This window comes from Salmo trutta, chromosome 11, assembly GCF_901001165.1.
Source record: "Salmo trutta chromosome 11, fSalTru1.1, whole genome shotgun sequence".
In the NCBI taxonomy this organism is placed as follows: Eukaryota; Metazoa; Chordata; class Actinopteri; order Salmoniformes; family Salmonidae; genus Salmo; species Salmo trutta.
In genome coordinates, this window is record NC_042967.1 from 6,458,637 (window position 1) to 6,480,313 (window position 21,677).

Here is a 21,677-nt window from a genome sequence, read left to right on the forward strand (position 1 = left end):
AGACACATCATGTTAATATGCAGTCTTTGAAAATGTTGCCAATGGTTACGGGGTCAAATGAACTCTGAACTTTCCAGAGAGGTTGTCCTGTGTCGGTGATGTCACAGGGTCCTGTTTTTCAGCAGACGGAGGGATGTTGTAGAAAACAGAGGACGGAAAGACATAGGAGGGAGAGGAGCAGGAAGAGGAGGAAGAGAGGGAGGAGGAAGAAGGGAGTGATGTGGGGGAGAGTGTGGAAGGAGGAGAGGGTTTGAGGAATTTTATTTCAGGGGCTTTGATTGCAGTGCATCTTATCTTGAAGGTCTCTGTTTCTGAAAAGAGAGAGAACAGCAGAAAAAAATGAATATTTCAGTGTCTCAGCTTTTGTTCAACTCCTTTCTACCCGTATATTTTTACTGATTATTTCATCTAGTTTTCCAGCCATTCACTCTTACTTGTCTTCTTTAGCCCCGGAAGTCTGTGCTTTCTCTTTTTGCTCAGACAAATTTTATGTTTCTGAGCAGAACTCAGAGAGAGAGAGAGAGAGAGAGAACAAGATTTTGCAGTGAGTGTTTATATACCAGGGCTCTCCAACCCTGTTCCTGCAGAGCTACTGTCCCATAGGTGTTCAACCCTAATCCAGAGCACCTGATTTTAATAATTAGTTGGCTTATAAGATGAATCAGGTTAGTAGCAACTGGGGTTGGAGCAAAAACCCACGGGGGGGTAGCTCTCCAGGAACAGGGTTGGAGAGCCCTGTTCTATAGACATAGTCCTACAATAGTACTTTAAATGACTACAATACCCACAATCCTGCAGTGTGGCTCACCTCAACACAGAGGAAGTCAAGAAGGTCCTTTGATTGGGTCCTTATGGGGGACTTGCACAATTCAACAGAGTCAGGGATGTCCTTAGACATGGGTCTGGAGTGGTCCAACTCACTCTCCTCCGCTGCATCATTGTCCAATAGTATCTTCGGTTTGATGACAGCAATGGCATCAGCTCCTGTGTCATTGTTGTTGTCTACTTCCTGTTGTCTGTTGTCCGATTGGTTGTCCACGATCTCATTCGGACTTGATTGGCTGAAGCTAACGGCCTCGTATAAAGAAAGGCCTATGTCCTCGTGGTTACGTTGAACGTCGCTGGGAAGGCGTGACTCTGGTCCAGTCTTTAATTGGTCGCCTTCATCATAACCGTGTTGGCTAGCAGCCTCTGATTGGTAAACGGACGGTGAGGGGGCGGGACTGTTCTTGATGGACAGGAATGGTGCCCACTCCTCTCCTGTTAGAATCTCGTCCACCAAGCTGATGGGACTGAAGTTGAACTTGAAAGAGCTGAAGGAGCTGTAAAATAGAGGGGAAAAAACATTGAAGTTAATAGTTTTGTCACAAAATGGCACCCTATTCCCTATATAGTGCACTACATTTGAACAGTGCTCTGATAAAACTATACACCATATTCCCTATAAAGTGCACATAATTTGACCACTACATTTAACCAGTTAGTGCACTATATAGGGAATAGGGTGCCATTTGGGAAACAAAATATATATTATGTCGTCTGTCATGGGTTGATGAAACCAGTAGTCACATTTCTTTAAACAAATATATATAATAATAATTTTCACAAGTATGTGATACATTTTCACAACTCTAGATAGTACAAAACTCAAAAGATATCATCTAAAAGGCAGTTGTTTCAAAACTTTAATTACATTTTCAATTGACAAAGTACAACACACAAAATCACACAGTCACTTTTTCACCACACTTAATCAGGGTTTAATCTAGAAATGCATGTTTGACATTGCAATACATGTTCATATAAAGTAATAGCCTTTCACAATGCATTGTTCACATTACTTATGATATGATTCTGTTCTCATTTGTTCAAATACATTGTTCTATTCCTTAATCCAACTGCTCTTAATTGATAACCTATATTCTCATTTTTATAACTACAGAATAAAAATGTATATTTGTGAAGTATAAACATATAACGTATGATATACACTGAGTGTACAAAACATTAGGAACACCTTCCTCATATTGAGGTGTACCCCTTTTGTCCTCAGAACAGCCTCAATTCGTCAGGGCATGGACTCTACAAGGTGTTCCACAGGGATGTTGACTCCAATGCTTCCCACAGTTGTGTCAAGTTGGCAGGATGTCCTTTGGGTGGTGGACCATTCTTGATACACACGGAAAACTGTTGAGCATCAAAAAACCCAGCAGCGTTGCAGTTCTTGACACACTCAAACTGGTGCGCCTGGCACCTACTACCATAACCCGTTCAAGGGCACTTAAATCTTTTGTCTTGCCCATTCACCCTCTGAATGGCACACATACACAATCCATGTCTCATGAAAATCCTTCTTTAACCTATCTCTCCTTCATCTAAACTGATTGAAATGGATTTAACAAGTGCCATCAATAAGGGATCATAGCTTTCACCCGCTCAGTCTATGTCATGGAAAGGGATGTATACTGTAATGTACAATTATGATGATGGCTATTGTGATTTGACTCTACGGTAAGTTTAAAAACAAATCTGATATTGACAAGAACAGAGATGTACTGTATGCAACCGATGCATCTCCCACACAGTAAGAACGGATTGAAAATAATGTTGTTTTTGTTCTTTTTGTAGGGGGGGTTTCACACTGGTCCTACAATGCTGCACATCTCATTGAGTTACTCCATGAGATTGAGCAGGCCTGTCAAGGTGAATGAGTCACCCATGTCGTTGTGTGGGAAAATTCACCACATACTTGTGAAAATAGCACCAAAGCGATTGGGGGGGAAATAATGATATTGCAAAAATGCCACATAACTGGCCTAACAGCTCGGAGCACAGAATGTGTGTGTGTGTGTGTGTGTGTGTGTGTGTGTGTGTGTGTGTGTGTGTGTGTGTGTGTGTGTGTGTGTGTGTGTGTGTGTGTGTGGTGACTTTAGGGCACTTAGGGAGTCATGACAGCTATGGGGAAGTAGTGTCTGAGTTACTGTAACTTCATCAACATAACACACACACACACACACAGAGTCCAAGGAATGTGTGTGCTCTGCTCTGACAAGCACAGTATCTTGTGCATCTTAATTAGAGTCAAGGAAAAAGAGAGGGTGTGGTGGATGGAAACTCCCCAAAACTCACTTTCCATCAACACTGAAAACGTCTCTCTCTCTCTCTCTTTCTCCCCATCTTACTCCCTCTCATTCTGTCTCTCACCTCTGAAACCGTGTCTCTCTCTCTCTTTCTCCCCATCTTACTCCCTCTCATTCTGTCTCTCACCTCTGAAACCGTGTCTCTCTCTCTCTCTCTCCTCATCTTACTCCCTCTCATTCTGTCTATCACCTCTGAAACCGTGTCTCTCTCTCTCTCTCCTCATCTTACTCCCTCTCATTCTGTCTCTCACCTCTGAAAACGTGTCTCTCTCTCTCTTTCTCCTCATCTTACTCCCTCTCATTCTGTCTCTCACCTCTGAAACCGTGTCTCTCTCTCTTTCTCCCCATCTTACTCCCTCTCATTCTGTCTCTCACCTCTGAAAACGTGCATGGTGTCCCACAGGCTTCCTCTCCGTCTCAGCTTGGCTGGGCTGCTCCATCGTTAGTGACTCCTGTGTAGCCTCATCACTCCTCTTCTCCTCCTCTTTCTCCTCCTCTTCCTCTATGACGGACATTTTAGTATGCAACTTGACTGAATGTCGATGGAGGTCCACCTGTCAAAAAGATCACACCATGATCATCACCCTAAAAGAAGAGGGCGACTTCATTCTTAATCAATGTTAAATAGTTCAACTGGATGTCGATCTTGATTGAGGTTCACCTGTTATAACATAACTGTAAGAGGAAATTGATGCAATAATTGTCTCATTATTTAATGTTAGATAGTTCATTGGCGTAAAAGAAAGAATACGAATGTCCTTTCGTCGCATTAATGAGCAAGAAAGACTCACTAACGGCATTTCGCTCTCCACCTCTTTTCCTCCGTCGTCCTCCTGAATCTCTCCATTTCCTCTCTTCTCCTCTCGACTCTCCTTCCATCTGCTCATCATCTTCTTGGTCAATTTCTTCAGCTTTCCTCCCTTTATTTTCTTCATATTCGGGCGTTTCGACCCAAGCATACCCCCACCACCCCATGTTGCAGTGTCCTGAACCACGACTTCCTGCGTGCCTTCTAAATTCCTCCCCCCTTCTAACAAACCTCCCTCCTCCGTGTTACACCGAATCTCTGCAGGGGTTCTGGAGCTCTCGCTCCCATCTGCGATGTGTTTGCTAGGCTCTGGTGGTTCTCTAACTCCCTCTGTCTCTGGAGGTATAGACTGGAGGCCAGGGGGGATGTCTCTCATTTCACAGCCAGAAGAGGCACTTCCATCTGGGCTGTCCTGGGCTCTCCCCTCAGGTCCCTGGGGCAGAGATCTGTTTCTGCGTGGAGGTTTTGGCATAAGTGGCTTGGGTGCGGTGAATTCCAATGGTTTGGGTATCCCCATTACCCCCATCCCCACCGGCTCAGAGGCTTTAGGGGGGCGCCCTATATCCTTCCCCCTCAAGTGGGAAGGGTCCTGTGTTGCCACGGACAGTCGTCTCCAACTGCTGCACGCCCCCACCCCTCTGTGCTGTAGAGCCCGGAGTAAAATCCAGAATGGGCTGTGAGAATCGGCGTTCTGACTTAAGGGTGACAGCTGAGTATATTGACAGCCTATCTGCTGAGGACGATAGCATATCCTCCTCCTGGCCTCCAGGCCCTCTCCCATGCCCTGTAGGCCTCAGCTCACAGCCTGGGCCCTCGCCTACCACTCTCCCCCACACAGGAGCACTCTGGCTAGGGTCGAGGGCTGGTGGAGGGGGCGGCGGTGGTGGCCCTGTAGGGTGTAGCGGTGGTTTAGCCCTCCTCTTGGGGGAAAAGGGGGGAAGCGGGGGTCTGGCGTCCAGGGGGACAGGGTAGCAACTGCCTTCCCTCCCATCTGGGAATCACAGCAGGGGTTTCGCTGGTTTCCTCTTCCTCCTCGTTGCCCAGTTTTTTCAATCCTGCATCCAAAAATGGAATACCAAAATGCCATTCTTCTCTTTCTGAATCCCTGTCTGATGATTCCAGACCGTTGTCCCTTTCAGTCAAAACTTCCAATTGTGGATCATTATCATCATCAACACAATCACCATCATCATCCTCAATCACTGCAACAAGCTTTCCTTTGAATATGAGCTCTGCATTATTGTGGTCCTAAGGGGTCACATAGAATCCCCTGTCTGTTTCCACTGAGGTTCTGAGGTGTTGGTGTGTGTTACGGTGTGTGTTACAGTGTATCAGATGTTGTGCACAGGAGTGCACGGATGCGCACACACATACACACACACACACACACACACACGCACACACGCACACACACTTTGACTACTTGCCTACTCCTTAAACAAGTAGGCCAACCAGGGCCGGTTTTAGCCTATAAATTCCTACAGCCAGCAAGTGAGCGGAGTTTGCCGTTCAAGATGTGATTGATAGCTGTCCTCTCTACTCAGGATATACCCCAAAATAGCCTACATGTTTGCCATTGATTTAATATACAATATTTTTGAGGCAATCCGAACCGCCTCACCCACTGGATGAAAAGTGTAGGTCACAGTAGGTGGCGGCACCGTGTAAACCCCACAGAAGAAGCTGAAAAGCCTTCAACAGGAAGTCGTTTTTTTGCCATCCTCCATCAAGTTTTCAAAGCTGTCTTTGATACTTGGTAGTAGCTAGTAGCTCTGAGGCTGTGAGGAAAGTAGAGGATGGTGGGCTAAGGGTGAGGGAGCCTGAGAGGATCACTGTGAGTCAGTAGGACAGTACAGAGTTACCCGAACAGTTTGTCCTTTAGTAAGGCTGACTTCTTGGCATTGATTACGATGGTCATTAATTGTACTGCACAGTCGGAAAGGAAGTCCCAGAAGATTGAATTGGTTGTAGCAACGGAGACGTTGTTGGGTGTCAAGAGATTTTAGTGCAGAACTGCAGGGGGGGTTGAGAAAAGGGGTTCCAGCCTCTCAGGCTGATGGCCTAGTATAGGATCTGTCCGGGCCAAAGTAGTGGGATGGGGTTGTGGGTTTGTTGGGGATATAGGGTTGGATGTTAATGCAATTTAGATTTTCCCCATTTCCATTTTCCCTTTATTGTGAACAAAATGTGCAATGCACTTTCTAAACTGTGAAAGGCAGCAATATGCCACACAAAGAAGCCAGTAGGTTTTAGAAAGAAAACGCCACAGGCTTTTGGAGGTAAAGAACCGTTTAATTGTCAGTATTTATCACCACCCTGTCACGACTTCCACCGAAGGTGACTCCTCTCCCTGTTCGGGCGGTGCTCGGCGGTCGTCGTCGCCGGCCTACTAGCTGCCACCGATCCATATTTCCTTTTCGTTTGTGTCTGTCTGTTTTTTCACACCTGTGTTCATTTAGTTGATTTCGGTGGGTTTATTTACACCCCGCTGCCTGCTAGTCTTTGTGCGGGATTGTTTGTATGTTTTCTACGTTAGGGGTGCGTGTCTGCACCACGGGGTTTTCGTTTTATTTAGGTAGTGTTTACCGTTTTCGAGACTTTGTTTAGGAGTCGAGATTTCTCCTCCGTGTGTAATTAGTTTCCCTGTGTGTGGCGACTTCGTTTTGTGCGTGTTTTTCCCTTATGTTGTATTTGAGCCAGGACTACAATAATAAACGTTTGTGCCACTGGAACTTCCTTGCTCTCCTGCTCCTGATTCCTGCACCTCCCTCCTACTAGGAGGCATTAGTAACACACCTAACGTTTTGAAATACTGATCAATAATACACTAGCTGCACACATTCGATATACAGCGCCTTCAGAAAGTATTCATACCCCTTGACTTATTCCACATTTTGTTGTGTTAGAGCCTGAATTCAAAATGTGGAAATATATGTTTTTTTCTCACCCATCTACACACAATACCCCATATTGACAATCTGAAAACATGTTTTCAGAAACGTTTGCAAATGTATTGAAAATAAATAAAATACAGAAGTATCTCATTTGCATAAGTATTCACACCCCTGAGTCAATACTTTGTAGAAGCACTTTTGGCATCTGGAGTCTTTTGGAGTCTTTCTGGGTAAGTCTCTAAGGGATTCCCACACCTGGATTGTGCAATATTTGCCCATTATTATTTTCAAAATTCGGCCACTCAGGAACATTCACTGTCTTCTTGGTAAGCAACGCTGTGTAGATTTGGCCTTGTGTTTTAGGTTAGTGTCCTGCTGAAAGGTGATTTCCTCTCCCAGTGTCTGGTGGAAAGCAGACGGGTTTTCCTCTAGGATTCTGCCTGTGCATAGCTCCACTCCGTTTCTTTTTTATCCTGAAAAACTCCCCAGTTGTTGCCTTAAGTAGCCATCTGTCTGATGTAACCATACCAAACGTTACATATCATACTCATTTGAGTGTCCCGGATTGACCTTTACTGTGTTACGTCTAGTCTGTGAGACCAGGCTGTGCAAATAGGATGCATGTTTTGGAATATTTGTATTCTGTATAGGTTTCCTTCTTTTCACTCTGTCAATTAGGTTAACTTTGTGGAGTAACTACAATGTTGTTGATCAGTTTTCTCCTATCACAGCCATTAAACTCTGTAACAGTTTTAAAGTCACCATTGGCCTCATGGTAAAATCCTTGAGAAGTTTACTTCCTCTCCAGCAACTCAACTCAAATCAAATGTTATTGGTCACATACACATGTTTAGCAGATGTTATTGTGGGTGTAGTGTAATGCTTGTTTTTCTAGCTCCGACAGTGCAGTAATATCTAACAAGTAATATCTAACAATTTCACAACATATACCCAATACACACAAATCTAAGTAAGGAATGGAATTAAGAATAGAGCAACATAGACCAAGATACAGTAGAATAGAATAGAATACAGTATATACATATGAGATGAGTACTGCAAAAATATGTAAACATTATTAAAGTAAGTAGTGTTCCATTTATTAAAGTGGCCAGTGATTTCAAGGCTATGCATATAGGGCAGCAGCTCTAATGTGCTTAATGTGCTAGTAATGGCTATTTAACAGTCAGCTTTGATGCACCTGTATTGACCTCACCTTCTGGATGATTGCGGTGTGAACAGGCAGTGGCTCGGGTGGTTGTTGTCCTTGATGATCTTTTTGGCCTTCCTGTGATATTGGGTGCTGTAGGTGTCCTGGAGGGCAAGTAGTTTGCCCCGGTGATGCATTGGGCAGACCGCACCACTCTATGGAGAGCCCTGCGGTTGCGGGCGGTGTAGTTGCCATACCAGGTGGTGATAGAGCCCGACAGGATGCTCTCAATTGTGCATCTGTAAAATTTGTGAGGGTTTTAGGTGCCAAGCCAAATTTCTTCAGCCTCTCTGTGTGAGTGGACCATTTCAGTTTGTCAGTGATGTGTACGCCAAGGAGCTTTCCACCTTCCCCAGTCCTGAGTTAGGAAGGACGCCTGTATCTTTGTAGTGACTGTGTGTATTGACACACCATCCAAAGTGTAATGAAAACCTTCACCATGCTCAAAGGGAGGCTGTAACACAACAAAATGTGGAAAAAGTCAAGAGGTGTGAATACTTTCTGAAGGGACTGTAGATAGATTGATCACCAATTCACTAGCATGGATTTTGAATCATGCATAGAGAGAGTGGATTGTTCGTTGGAGACAATAGACTTAATTTGAAATGTTCAAAAAAAATGTGTTCTCATCTGTTCATGCACCAGATTGGAATGCAACGTTTTTTTGCCCAAGTAAGGAACGTTACGGCTTTCCTTCATTTGTGTGTAGTTTTACTTGTGTAAAGCATTAACATAAAAAACGACAATTATGCAAGATAGATAGCTAGCCTAGCTAGTTAACGTTACTTGGCTAGCTTGCTAAAGTTAGATGGCTTGCTAATGTTAGCTACTTAGCTAGCTAGAAACATGAACTTGGCAGTTGCTAGCTAGCTAAATTATGGGGTAAATGCTGTTAAGTTGGCTAGTTTGCTATCTGACTGTGTCCTTGCTAGCCGAGTTACGTAGCTAGCCATCTTGCTAACCTTAGATGGTTTGTTTATGTTAGTTAGCTAGATAGCTAACAACATTGACTAACTTTATATGCACATTCAGAGGAGAAAAAAGCCCCTTTTATTCATGTTGAAGCCCCTTTTATTCATGTTGCTATTCTGGTTTCATTCAATTAGGGTATTCATTTCAATGTGGCGTTATTGTTTCAATCAGGGCCAGGAGAGAGACACTACAGGCCAACAGTGCCAAGTTTGGGCCGCAGACATGAAGGTAAGAACATAACTGTTAAGAACTTAAATGTTTTTATTAACTGTCACAATTAATGTATATATAAAAAATATAGGGGGTGGGGGAGGGAAATATGTTAACATAGTAAGTCATTTCTAATACTTATCTTGCATTTTGTAGCTTAGGTTTCTGGCTGTAATGCCAAGAACCTGAAGTCGACAGTGTGGCAGATGCTATCTTGCCATGGATGAGGGTCCAGATTCAGGTCACCCGTTATCTGAAAGGGGCCTCCGATTGTGAAGGCAGGAGGTGGTGGCGCACAGGAGAGAGGGATCTGCTGCAGTGAAGGTCAACATCAAGTTTCAGACCACTTGTCTCAAAGCCAGCCTCTACAATCAAGCCACAATATTGTTCCAACAGCTGAACCTTGGGTTGAATATTGCACCATACCACACACTTACCATGTATTTTAATATTCTGTACACACTGAAATTACTCTGTAGTGTACATTATCATAGTACAGTACCATCAATCACAAATGTCCCACCACACCTGATTTCCCACTAATGCTGATTTATAGTCCTAGCCCACTTCTAGGACAAAGAACAAAACTGTTACTGTCGCCAGTGTAAAAAAAAAAACATTTCTGGAGTTAATTGAAATTGACAAAAAAAGGTAATAAACATATACTTAATGAAAATGAAGGCAAGTAGTTTCAGTGATTTGTTAATTACATTTTACCACATTTCAGAATAAATCCTATTTAATATGTTGCTCAAAATGTATTATCATATTTCTCTAAACATAATTTAAGTTCTTGCAACAACTTGCCAAGTGGCTCCATTTTTCGAGGACTGTGGGTAATTCAAAAATGTTTTACTTTATGATTATTTTACACAATGTTGAATAACATTTACATTTTAGTAATTTAGCGGACGCTGTTATCCAGAGCAGCTTACAGTTAGTACATTTATCTTAAGATAGTTAGGTGGGACAACCATATTATCTCAGTCATAGTAAGTACATTTTCCTAAATGAAGTAGTTAGTAGGAAAAGCACTAGCAATGCTAGTACAAAAAAAGTCAAGTGCGAGTGTCAATTCGATAAAAGGCAAGGGGTCGGGTGGGTGGTGCTGTGGGATTATTTAAGATACTCTTTGAAGAGGTAGGGTCTCAGATGTTTTCGGGAGAGATGGACAGGGGCAAGCTTGTTCCACAATTGGGGTGCCAGGACAGACAAGAGCTTTGACTGGGCTGAGTGGGAGCTGACCTCCCTTAGAGGTGGGAGGGCCAGGAGACCAGAGGTGTCAGAGCTCGGGTTGGGGTGTAGGGTTTGAGCATAGGCTGGAGGTAGGGAGGGACAGTTCCCCTTGCTGCTCTGTTGGCAAGCACCACGGTCTTGTAGTGGATGCGAGCTTCGACTGGAAGCCAGTGGAGTGTATGGAGGAGCGGAGCGACATGGGAGAACTTGGAATGGATGAACACCAATCAGGCTGCTGTGTTCTGCAACAGTTGCAGGAATTTAATAGCACAAGTGGGGAGCCCAGCCAACAGCAAGTTTTAGTAGTTGAGAGAGGAGATGTCTGGATTAGGACCTGCCCCGCTTCCTGTGTGAGGTAAGGTCGCACTCTATGAATGTTGTAGAGCATGAACCTGCAGGAGCGAGTCACTGCTTTGTTTGCAGAGAACGACAGGGTGTTGTCCAGGGTCACACCAAGGTTCTTTGCACTCTGGGAGGAGGACACAGTGGAGTTGTCAACCATGATGGAGAAGTCTTATAGCGGGCAAGCCTTCCCTGGGAGGAAGAGCAGCTCCGTCTTGTCGAGGTTGAGCTTGAGGTGGTGGGCCGACACCCAAGCTGAGATGTCCGCCAGGCACGCAGAGATGCGTGCCAGCACCTGGGTGTCAGTAGAGGGTAAAGAGAAAAGTCATTGACTGTCGTCAACATAGCAATGATAGGAGAGACCACGTGAGGATATGACGGAGCCAAGTGACATGGTGTATAGAGAGCTGGATTTCATCTGGAATGCATGTTTGAAAAAATTAAGTATATTTCTATATCAGTATTAAGCAGCTTGTTGTGCCATGAGGTGTAATGCATCATGATGAATGGATAACAAAACCGTCATGTAAATTGTCATTTAATGATGAGATGGATACATTAGTGTAAAATTGAGTGTAAAAGGTAACTTTGTAATTAATACACCACATTGAAAGTACAAATATAAACATTTTACTGCGTTTTCTGCGTTTTCTGTTTTTCATCATTGTTGCGATCATAAAGGTTATAAAATACAAATATTTTAAGGTATTTTGGGGCAACAAGGGAAGCCATGACCCAAAACGTCAATACAGGTGAATGCTTTTTCACCATTGACCTATAGGGGGTGCTGAAATGGACCTATATCAGATTTTGTTCAGCGTGAAAAATTATATAAGTGTGCCAATTTCCACGCTTCCATAGTAAATCAAACAATATGGTATTTTTTGGGAGCTTATCTACTGTACTGTAACATCTTTGTCCTCTCATAGAATGTTAGTGCCTTTTGCATCCCTTTGAAATGTTAAGTAGAAATTGTGCACCCATATTGAATTTTAAAAACCTGTTATATTCAATGCAGTGAACTTTAATATAGACCACATAGAGAATTCAATAAATCAGATTTTTAATATGAATAAAGACTTCCTAACTGCCCAAATTCAGAATTTTGACAGGTCCCTCTTTGCACCCTCTGTGACATCCAGGAAGATTTTAACCCACTTAACCCCAAAATGTTTCCAAGTTTTCACCATCAATGTGGGCTCCCTAGTGGTGCAGTGGTCTAAGGCACTGCATCTCGGTGCAAGAGGCGTCACTACAGTCCCTGGTTCAAATCCTCGCTGCTTAGTTAAATAAAAAAAAATGTAAGTCTGAGTTATTTTGTTGCGTTGACAAAGTCATTTCTAAAGATTATTATTGATTAATTTGCGATTAGTGATTCATTTGAAGATTAAAAAAAATGTAATCCCTAATTTTAAGGTCAACCCTGTTAGGTGAACTAAACTCTCGTTTTAATATATTGAAACTACTCTTTTTTTAAAGTAAATATTTAACATCTAATAGTCAAATCATAGTGTAAGGGCAGGTGAGCTGGTTCTACTCTTTCTTTTGGTCGTTTTCTGGTGGAAAACTGAGTGGGTCGAGCATAACACGTCAACCCTGTTACCCATAGACAGGCTAGAAATGTTTTCATGATTTATTTTTTGGTGGAGCTTGCATTCATTTGCCCTTCCTCTTGCATTCAACAAGCCTCCATTCCCTATGTTACAAGGGGATTTATGGCTGATTGAAGATTAAATCATCAACCATGTTACTTCATTTGGGACTTATAGTAAACATTTTATTAACCTCTTGAGATGGGAAAACATGTTTTTTTATTAAATTGAACATGTGCTCCTAGGTGAAATGGTATGTTTTTTTCTCATAAAGCACCGAAATTGGTAGTGAAGTTGAGAGAAGCCTTTTAGTATTTGATGCAGTAGGTGCCCAGCCTGTAACAGTCGTCAAATGTATTCAGGTCACAGGCTCTGGGCATGTCATACAGCAGCGCCACCTAGGGGACGATGGAATAACTACACTGTTTTACCAGGTAAATTGACTGAGAATAAAGTCTATTCTATGACTGTCATTACAAATTAAAAAATACAATTTTCACAATGGCATTTTAAAGTAAATCATCCTCTCTTCTCCTTTTTTGTCGAGATAGTCCATTATCTAATATAATATAATATAAAATGTAATCTCACCTCTTCCCTGTGCCTCTCACCCTTACAGATACCGTAACCGTCTTACATCTGCATTACATTTGGAACACCCTGTCGTACACGTCGATTCAGAGCATCCCAAACATGCTCAACGGGTGACATGTCTGGTGAGTATAAAGCAAAGGAAGAACTGGGACATTTTCAACTTCCAGGAATTGTGTACAGATCCTTGCGAGTAGGGCTGTGTATTATCATGCTGAAACAGGAGGTGATGGCAGCTGATGAATGGCACGACAATGGGCCTCAGGATCTTGTCAATGTATCTCTGTGCATTCAAATTGCCATCGATAAAATGCAATTGTGTTTGTTGTGTGTAGCTTATGCTTGCCCCTACCACCACCATGGGGAACTCTGTTTGCATCATTGACATCAGCAAACCGATCGCCCACACGGCGCCATACACGCTGCCTGCCATCTGCCCGGTACAGTTGAAACCGGGATTCATCCCTGAAGAGGAGATGAATGCTCCAGCATGCAGTTGTGAGGCCGGTTTGTGCGTATGGAAAGTTTCTGTGAGCTTTTACTTCAGCTCATGAAACATGGGACCAACCATTTACATGTTGAGTTTATATTTTTGTTCAGTGTACATTCAGTAATAAGCTATGTTTGAAATTACATCCTATTCCTATAGTGCACTAGGGAGTAGGGTGCCATTTCAGACACACTTCAGAGGCACATCATGTTAATGTACAGTATTTGAAAATGTTGCCAATGGTTACGGGGTCAAATGAACTCTGAACTTTCCAGAGAGGTTGTCTGTGTCGGTGATGTCACAGGGTCTTGTTCTTCAGCGGATGGAGGGATGTTGTAGAAAACAGAGGACGAAAAGACATAGGTAGGAGAAGCAGGAAGAGGAGAAAGAGAGGGAGGAGGCAGGAGATGAGGAGGAGGGAGAAGGGAGTGATGGTGGGAGGAGGAAAGGGTTTGAGAGGCTTTGATTGCAGTGCATCTTCTCTTGAAGGTCTCTGTTTCTGGAAAGAGAGAGAACAGCAGAATTGTTTTATATTTCAGGGTCTCAGCTTTTGTCCAACTCCTTTCTACCCTTCTATTTTCACTGATTCTTTCATCCCGTTTTCCAGCCATTCAATCTTATTTCTCTTCTTTAGCCCCGGAAGTCTGTGCTTTCTCTTTTTGTTCAGATGAATCCAATGTTTCTGAGCAGAACTGTCCAGAACTCCAAATGACAGAGAGAGATAGAGAAAGAGATGTGCAGTGAGTGTTTTGATACACACAGGCCTACTACAGCACTTTAAAATGACTGCAATACCCACAATCCTGCAATGTGGCTCACCTCAACACAGGAGACATCAAGAAGATCCTTTGATTTGTTCCTTATGGAGGACTTAGAGTCATGGACGTCCTTAGACATGGGTCTGGAGTGGTCCAACTCACTCTCCTCCGCTGCATCATTGTCCAATAGTACACTATATATGCACAAAACTATATGGAAACCCCTTCAAATTAGTGCATTCGGTTATTTTAGCCACACCCGTTACTGACCGATGTATAAAATCGAGCAGACAGCCATGCAATCTCTATAGACAAACATTTGCTGTAGAATGGACTTACTAAAGAGCTCAGTGACTTTCAATGTGGCAGTTGTAGGATGTTACCTTTTCAATCAAGTCAGTTCGTCAAATTTCTGCCTTGCTAGAGCTGCCCCGGTCAACTGTAAGTGCTGTTATTGTGAAGTAGAAACGACTAGGAGCAACAACGGCTCAGCTGCTAAGTGGTAAGTCACACAACCTCACAGAACGGGAACAACGAGTGATGAAGCGCGTAAAAATTGTCTGTCCTCAGTTGCAACACTCACTACCGAGTTCCAAACTGGCTCTGGAAACAACGTCAGCACAAGAACTGTTGGTCAGGAGCTTCATGAAATGGGTTTCCATGGCCAAGAAGCCGCACACAAGCCTAAGATCACCATGCGCAATGCCAAGCGTCAGCTGGAGTGGTGTAAAGCTCACTGCCATTGGACTCTGGCGCAGTGGAAACGCGTTCTCTGGAGTGATGAATCATGCTACACCATTTGGCAGTCCAACGGACGAATCTGGGTTTGGCGGATGCCAGGGGAACACTACCTGCCCCAATGCATAGTGCCAACTGTAAAGTTTGTAGGGGGAGGAATAATGGTCTGGGGCTGTTTGTCATGGTTCGGACTAGGCCCCTTAGTTCAAGTGAAGGGAAATCTTTACGCTACAGCATACAATGACATTCTAGACGATTCTGCGCTTCCCTTGGCACTCACATCTGTAGCCATGAAATGCTTTGAAAGGCTGGTCATGGCTCACATCAACACCATCATCCCAGACACACTCCAATTCACATATCGCCCCAACAGATCCACAGATGACGCAATCTCGATTGCACTCCACACTGCTCTTTCCCTCCTGGACAAAAGGAACACCTACGTGAGAATGCAGTCCATTGACTACAGCTCGGCATTCAACAACAGTGCCTCAAAGCGCATCACTAAGCTAAGGTCCCTGGGACTGAACACCTCCCTGTGCAACTAAATCCTGGACTTCCTGACGGGCCGCCCCCAAGTGGTGAGGGTAGACAACACATCCGCCATGCTGACCCTCAACACAGGGGCCCCTCAGAGGTGCGTGCTTAGTCCACTCCTGTATTGCCTGTTCACCCACGACTGTGGCAATGCACGACTCCAACACCATCAATAAGTTTGCCGACAAGACAACGGTGGTAGGCCTGATCACAGACGACAATGACACAGCCTGTAAGAGAAGAGGTCAGTGACCTGGCAGTGTGGTGCCAGCAGTGGCGACCCGCCATTCAGGGCAGTTTTGAGCACCACCGGTTTGTTGACTGTTTTGCATGTTATTTTGGCATTAATTCCTGTCACATATCAGTTTGAAAACAATGTAAAAACATTTGAGTGAATAAAGCCGCATACAAACGCGGTCTCTTTCTTGCTTTCTTGAGTAAGGCAACACCAAAATGCAGGTGTTTCAGCCAAGCTCAGTGCTTTCTGTTGTGGAGGGGCAGCCAGCGGAAACTACAGCGTAGGCGTTGGTAATCTTCTCTAGTTGCTCAGTGTTCTGTCACTCATGGGAACACTACGTCAACGCAGAATCTACAGGGAGAGCTAGGCAGTTCAAGCCTCCTTGGGTGCTGCCATAGAGTTACATTAGAAGTGCCCATCCAAGAAGGCTCAAGGTCATTGGCCACAGATAAAATTACATTATATCCCATTATATCTACCGTGGCTTTGATTGGACTGATCATGTCAACATCATACTTTCAAAATTGTAGCTAGCAAGCTAGACAAGCAGTCATCATCATGAATCACATCGACAATCTACTGGCAAATCCTTTTTAATCCTTGTCATATGAAGAGAAATTATAGTTAAAACGTATCGGTGCCCATTGGTCATTGGATATAAATATTACACAACAAGTCGGAAATCGCAAATTCAACAAAGAGGGGTTTGGAAGGAACATTCCCACGCAACACCATGGGCCAGAAAAGGTTGAATACATTGGCCATGCTGTCAATCCAGCATGACTTCTGCCGCTTTCAAAACAACTGGAAACTCTGAATTGGGAAATCTCAGACTTCAGTGAGTTCAAGCCAACTAGACGAGCTCCGACTTGGAAAATACGTTTTGAACGGTCCTCCAACTCGGAATTCCAAGTTAGGAACTCTGGCTTCTTTCTGGAGCTCCGACCTGATGATCACTGACATCGTGGAATCAAACGTATTATTTTCCCCTGAGTTCCCAGTTGTCTTGAAAGCACCATAAATCCTGAGAATGCCAGACTGATGACAAAATTTGGCCACAAGGACCGTCGAGCCACCTTCCTGTTCAAATGAGCACAGCACAACAATGGTGAGTCCAAAAATGTATTGTATGCTCCTGCATACAGAGCATTCGGTAAGTATTCAGACCCCTTCGCTTTTTCCACATTTTGTTACGTTACAGCCTTATCCTAAAATGGATTAAATCGTTTTTTTCTTCCCCTCAGCAATCTACACACAATACCCCATGATGATAAAGCAAAAAGGTTTGTTGAATTCTTTGCAAATGTATAAAAATAAATAAATGCAATATCACACTTACATAAGTATTCACACCCTTTGATATGAGACTCGAAATGGAGCTCAGGTGCATCCGGTTTCATACTTCTTTCGCTTCGAGGCACAGTGCAGCGTTATTGTGAAGGAAGTTGTCAAGGAAGTGAGTTTGTGTTTATATAGGACCTCCCGCCCCCAGCTACCGTTAACCAATCATGTCAATGCGGAGATATACGGAGCCCTCCGTAACAGAATTCAAGCTCAATTTGGCCTCTGCATGCCTTCGGAGGCTCCGCAAACGCGTCACACCCTCCATGTGAAGTCTACGACCATATTTTCGGATCAAGCATAAGTTGGCTCCTACACTGACACACCAACACATACATGCATACTGACGCCACACACACTTTCACATTCACCACATACGTTGCTGATACTGTATTATATATCCTGTTTGCCTAGTCACTTTACCCCTACCTAAATAGCTACTTCAATCAACAACAAAAATAATACTTTAAGTAAAATGTTTTTATATATTTTCAAATGTTTTACTTTTATGTTTAGATAAAAATATATACAAGTATACATTCAGGTGTCTGTAATAGAATAAACTTGACAAAAACAAATGTAGACATTAATAAATGCATATCAAAACGTCCTTTTATATTGTTTTAAACCGGTGGGGGAGTGCCAAGATGGAGGCATCCGTTTTCAAAACAGTGACCCATCAGTCATCTAGTGTATTAATCATTGGTGCCATCATGTGATTCCAACCCCGGAAAAATAACAGAAAAAGTTTGATTCGCAACTTGCTCTGTCAAAACGTTTCATTTTGCATTATTTTTTTTTAAACAGTTATTGCACCAATGCGATGGAATATATAATATAACAATGAAGTCTGCATTGTTACACGTTTTAGTGCCCTTTTGTGTTTGTATCGCTTTGGCGAACACTGGTCTATTCAACAGCGTTTTAGTCGACATGGACTATGATCACTACGCCGAGAAGACAGTTGACTACCTACCCTTTTACCTGGCAATGCCATTCAATTCCTTGGTCAATTTGGGATACATTTTCATGGGCATTTACTGGCTACTTCAACGGACGGACGGTAAAAGAGACACTAGGGCAGATTATGTCAAAGACATGTTCGCACTCATGGCCATTGCCTACGCACCTGTGCAGTGGGTGCGCCTCGCAACGCTCCTTCGCGCCCCGGCTGTTTTGGACCAGTGGTTCAGTCTTCCCATCTTTGCGTGGGTTCCGGTGTGGTGCGATTTTATAGAGCACGGTTGGCGGCCACGGTACGCGTTAACGGTCGAGTTGTTCTCCATTCTCAGCTATGGCCTTTCGCTGGTGCACGACCAAGGGTTCGAGGTGGCCCTCGGATGTCATGTGGCCTTCGCGGTCATCAAAGGTATAGGGGTAAACCGTAACCATGGAGACTACCACTCCCGGAGATACCTGGGTCTTGCGGTACTGTCCTGCTGTGGTTTCGTGTTGCTGAAACTGTTGGATCACACCCTGGCCCGGTACCGACCGTTCCAACATCTCACTGGACACTTCTGGTCCAAAGTGTGTGACGTTCTGCAGTTCCACTACAGTTTCTGCTTTCTCACGCGCTTCACAAGCATAGCACCAAAACGGTCTGAATAGGTCTATCCATGGATGATCAATGGCAATCAATATCATGGGGCAGTAGGTCTGAGTCTGGCTGCAACTAATGTTAATTCATTCAATTGTCTTCATGGACTTAAGGGAGCAGAAATGTTGTAGAAGAAACTTAGCCCACTTCAAGGACAAATTACAAAACTGTGTCGTCATTCACTGAAGTTGTATTCTAGATATTAGGCCAATCACACCTAATTGAGATTTGAAAGGAATGTAGGTACATGTAGGCTGGTTTGATCAAATTCAGAGGGGAATAGTCAGCAAGAATTAAGATCGATGAAGATGTTTTTTTTCTTTGTAATTTTAACCCAATGCATGAGGTCTCGTTCGTTAACATCTTATCTCATAGGTAAAATCAACATCAGTGCAACTTGTATTTCCAACAAATGTGTAAATATGTAAAACAATCATTGTCATAATACATAAAATTGGAGGAATTAAAACTTATGAGAAATCTTATAGCCACCAACTTTACATAATTTATTTTGTTGTCAATCTTTACAATTCGAACTTTGTCATGCTTGCCAGCAAAGGCTCAGAGAATAACAACTTCCTACTGGTCCAGAACAGAGCAAGTCCCGCCTCTCGGAAGTCCTGATTGGCACAGTAGATGGGGTTCAACCCGCAGTCTAGGTAAGACATCACCGACGACAGGGTTCTCAGCCAATCGGGTGCAGTGGATAGGTCCAGTCTACCCAGGAGAATCAGCTGTGGTGAGAGGGATCAAAAAGAACCATTGGCTTCAGGGGAGAGTGAGTGTGTGTGTGCGCATGCATGCGTGTCACCTCAGACACAATGAAGGGAGTGTAGCAGAGCAGGTAGAAGGCGACCATCAGAGGAGTGACAGGAGAGGTCATCTGGGTCACTATGAAGGAGAGAGGGAAAGAGAGAGCCGTTACTGAGGAAGGTACTAATCTGGGTGCCTCTTCATTCTATGTGAGGTTGCCTTCTCTCTTCATCGCCTTTCCATCATCTGCACTGATCTGTAATTTTGGACTATATGTGAATGGAACCTCCATTTCCAACTTGAATAAGATACTTTGGTAATGCAAAAATGGTGTCAATGCATCATACAAATGCAGATGATGTAAACGAGACGAGGGGGAGGAGACCATTTCAGACTATAACATGCATCCAAAACAACGCATACCTGTCGCAGTTCCTCCCACAGCCAGCAGAGAGCAGAAGGGGAAGAAGATGAAGATGGAGAAAGCACAGAGGATATAGACCAGCATGTCAGAGTAACTGCTCTCCCAGAACACTGCACACAGCATCTCTGCAGGGTCGTACCTGAGAGTTAGAGAGAGTTCAGAGGCAGGGACAGACCAGACCAAATTCGGCCTGAACATTTCTAACAGACCGGCCTATTTCTTTCCTTGAGGGCCCAACACCAGCCCACTTTTTCCTTGGGCCCCCATTATTGACCAAATAATTATAATTGTGTGCAAAACCTCTCATTTAGATTGGCTAACTGGGCTAAAGATGGACTCGAGTACATTGATGGGAGAGAAGATAAATGAACATTGACCTAGTCTTCCTCACTGTATGTCTTGTATGACCCAAAATACAAGACCCTCTCCACACCCCTCCCTCACCTGATCCAGTTGTAGACCACAGGGATGCTCCCAAACACCACCCCTGTCAACCAGGAAGCCAGGCAAGCCAGCGCCACGAAAAAACAAAGCCCTTGGCTCGCTGGACGCAGAGAATCACTGTGGACAGGGGAGGAATTTGTGTTTTTAAAAGTAGTGCACTATATAGGAAATAGAGTGCTATTTGGTATACACCATAGATGTAAGTGGATTGAGGATTGTTGAATTGGATGTAAAAGATGCATGTGTGAGGAGAGGAGTGGGTGTTTAGAAGTGAATAGTGAGAATGGAAGGTAAAAGGTGTGTGTGGGAAGAGAAGTTGGTTAGGCAGTAAGTGGTCATTAAAGTCAGCCCTGTAACACCTACGCCCAGGAGAGTCTCACCTATGCTTCCAATAGAGGAAGTGATGAAGGTGAATTTGAACCTCGCACCATGGTGACCTCTGACCCTTAGTCAGCATAGCCAATAGGGAGCCAGAGATGATGAGCAGGGAGGAGCCAAGGTCGGAGAGGGTCAGACTGACAAAGGGGACCCAGTATCTACAGGGAAACTGACCCCTACACTGAGAAAGAGACATAAAGAGATTATTCTATTTCAAGCTTATATATATATATATATATATATATATATATATATATATATATATAATGGGCTATGCTCATTGGCATTGCTCAGTGCCTCTTTATCAGCAGATAGGGCTTGTTTGTACTCTGACATTTTGTAAAAGATTGTAAAGTAAAATGCATTCACAGAAGTAAGCTAGTCAGAACACTGGTTAAAAATAGGATATACGAGTCCTTGGTTAGATCTCCTAACAGTAGGTCAGGGAGAGAAGTGTGTGTGTGAGAAAGAGAGAGAGTCCCACTCAGTTAGAGTTAATAACAATTACCTAGCAGGATTTTTGCCAGTAGTACCAGACAGTTCCCAATGACCCCCAGCACCATCTCCACGCTCAGAACTGCCACCAGCACTGACCTCTCAGCCCTCGTCCACGACTGCTCCAACACTACTGTTGGCCTACTCGTTCACTGAGCGATGGAGAACAGAAAGAACAGGGATACGTTATAAAGATATACATTAATTCAGTCAATTACTGTTGGTTAGTCAAATTATACAATCTTGAAAGCATCACAACGTGTAGAAAAAAATCATTGATATTATAGAATAATTAATGTAATTGTAATACAGTAGCGTACTTACTTTTAAAACGGATGGTTAGAGTCCACAACCATGAGGAGATAGAGGGAGTTATGGGAGAGTGAAAATTACACAAAGCGACATCAAAAACACAATCTCCAATTAAAACTATCCTGCTTCATTTGCTAGCAAATACGGTATCAAGCATTGTGTGTGTGTGTCTGTAAA

The 21,677-nt window shown here is 43.6% G+C and overlaps 2 protein-coding genes, 1 long non-coding RNA gene and 1 pseudogene across 3 annotated transcripts; 1 reads left to right on the forward strand and 3 right to left on the reverse strand.

Moving 5' to 3' along the window:
• LOC115201986 (lectin-like) overlaps positions 1-13,131 on the reverse strand; it is a 28,798-nt pseudogene extending 15,667 nt beyond the window's left edge.
• Positions 284-4,128, reverse strand: LOC115202153 (uncharacterized). The gene is made up of 4 exons (XM_029766086.1): positions 3,932-4,128; positions 3,516-3,694; positions 809-1,322; positions 284-311 (listed from the first exon to the last, which is right to left on the reverse strand). Exons 1-4 carry the CDS (start codon positions 4,097-4,099, stop codon positions 291-293), a joined length of 882 nt encoding a protein of 293 aa, XP_029621946.1. The 5' UTR covers positions 4,100-4,128; the 3' UTR covers positions 284-290.
• Positions 13,132-14,105: 974 nt separating the features above from the next.
• On the reverse strand, positions 14,106-17,366 carry LOC115202157 (uncharacterized). The gene is made up of 2 exons (XR_003879920.1): positions 17,096-17,366; positions 14,106-14,453 (listed from the first exon to the last, which is right to left on the reverse strand). It is a non-coding gene; the product is annotated as an uncharacterized LOC115202157 (long non-coding RNA).
• Positions 17,367-17,812: 446 nt separating this feature from the next.
• LOC115202154 (transmembrane protein 187) lies at positions 17,813-19,179 on the forward strand. Its single transcript, XM_029766087.1, has one exon. The coding sequence runs from the start codon at positions 17,941-17,943 to the stop codon at positions 18,703-18,705; it is 765 nt and encodes a 254-aa protein (XP_029621947.1). The 5' UTR covers positions 17,813-17,940; the 3' UTR covers positions 18,706-19,179.
• Positions 19,180-21,677: the final 2,498 nt, after the last annotated feature.

Excerpts from the sequence above, each read along its gene's own strand:
- LOC115202154 (XM_029766087.1), top strand. The coding sequence starts at position 17,941 with ATGAAGTCTGCATTGTTACACGTTTTAGTGCCCTTTTGTGTTTGTATC.
- LOC115202153 (XM_029766086.1), bottom strand. The coding sequence starts at position 4,099 with ATGCTTGGGTCGAAACGCCCGAATATGAAGAAAATAAAGGGAGGAAAG. Across the intron at positions 1,323-3,515 it reads CACCATGCACGTTTTCAGAG|CTCCTTCAGCTCTTTCAAGT; the intron begins GTGAGAGACAGA and ends TCTATTTTACAG. Across the intron at positions 312-808 it reads TTGACTTCCTCTGTGTTGAG|AAACAGAGACCTTCAAGATA; the intron begins GTGAGCCACACT and ends CTCTCTTTTCAG.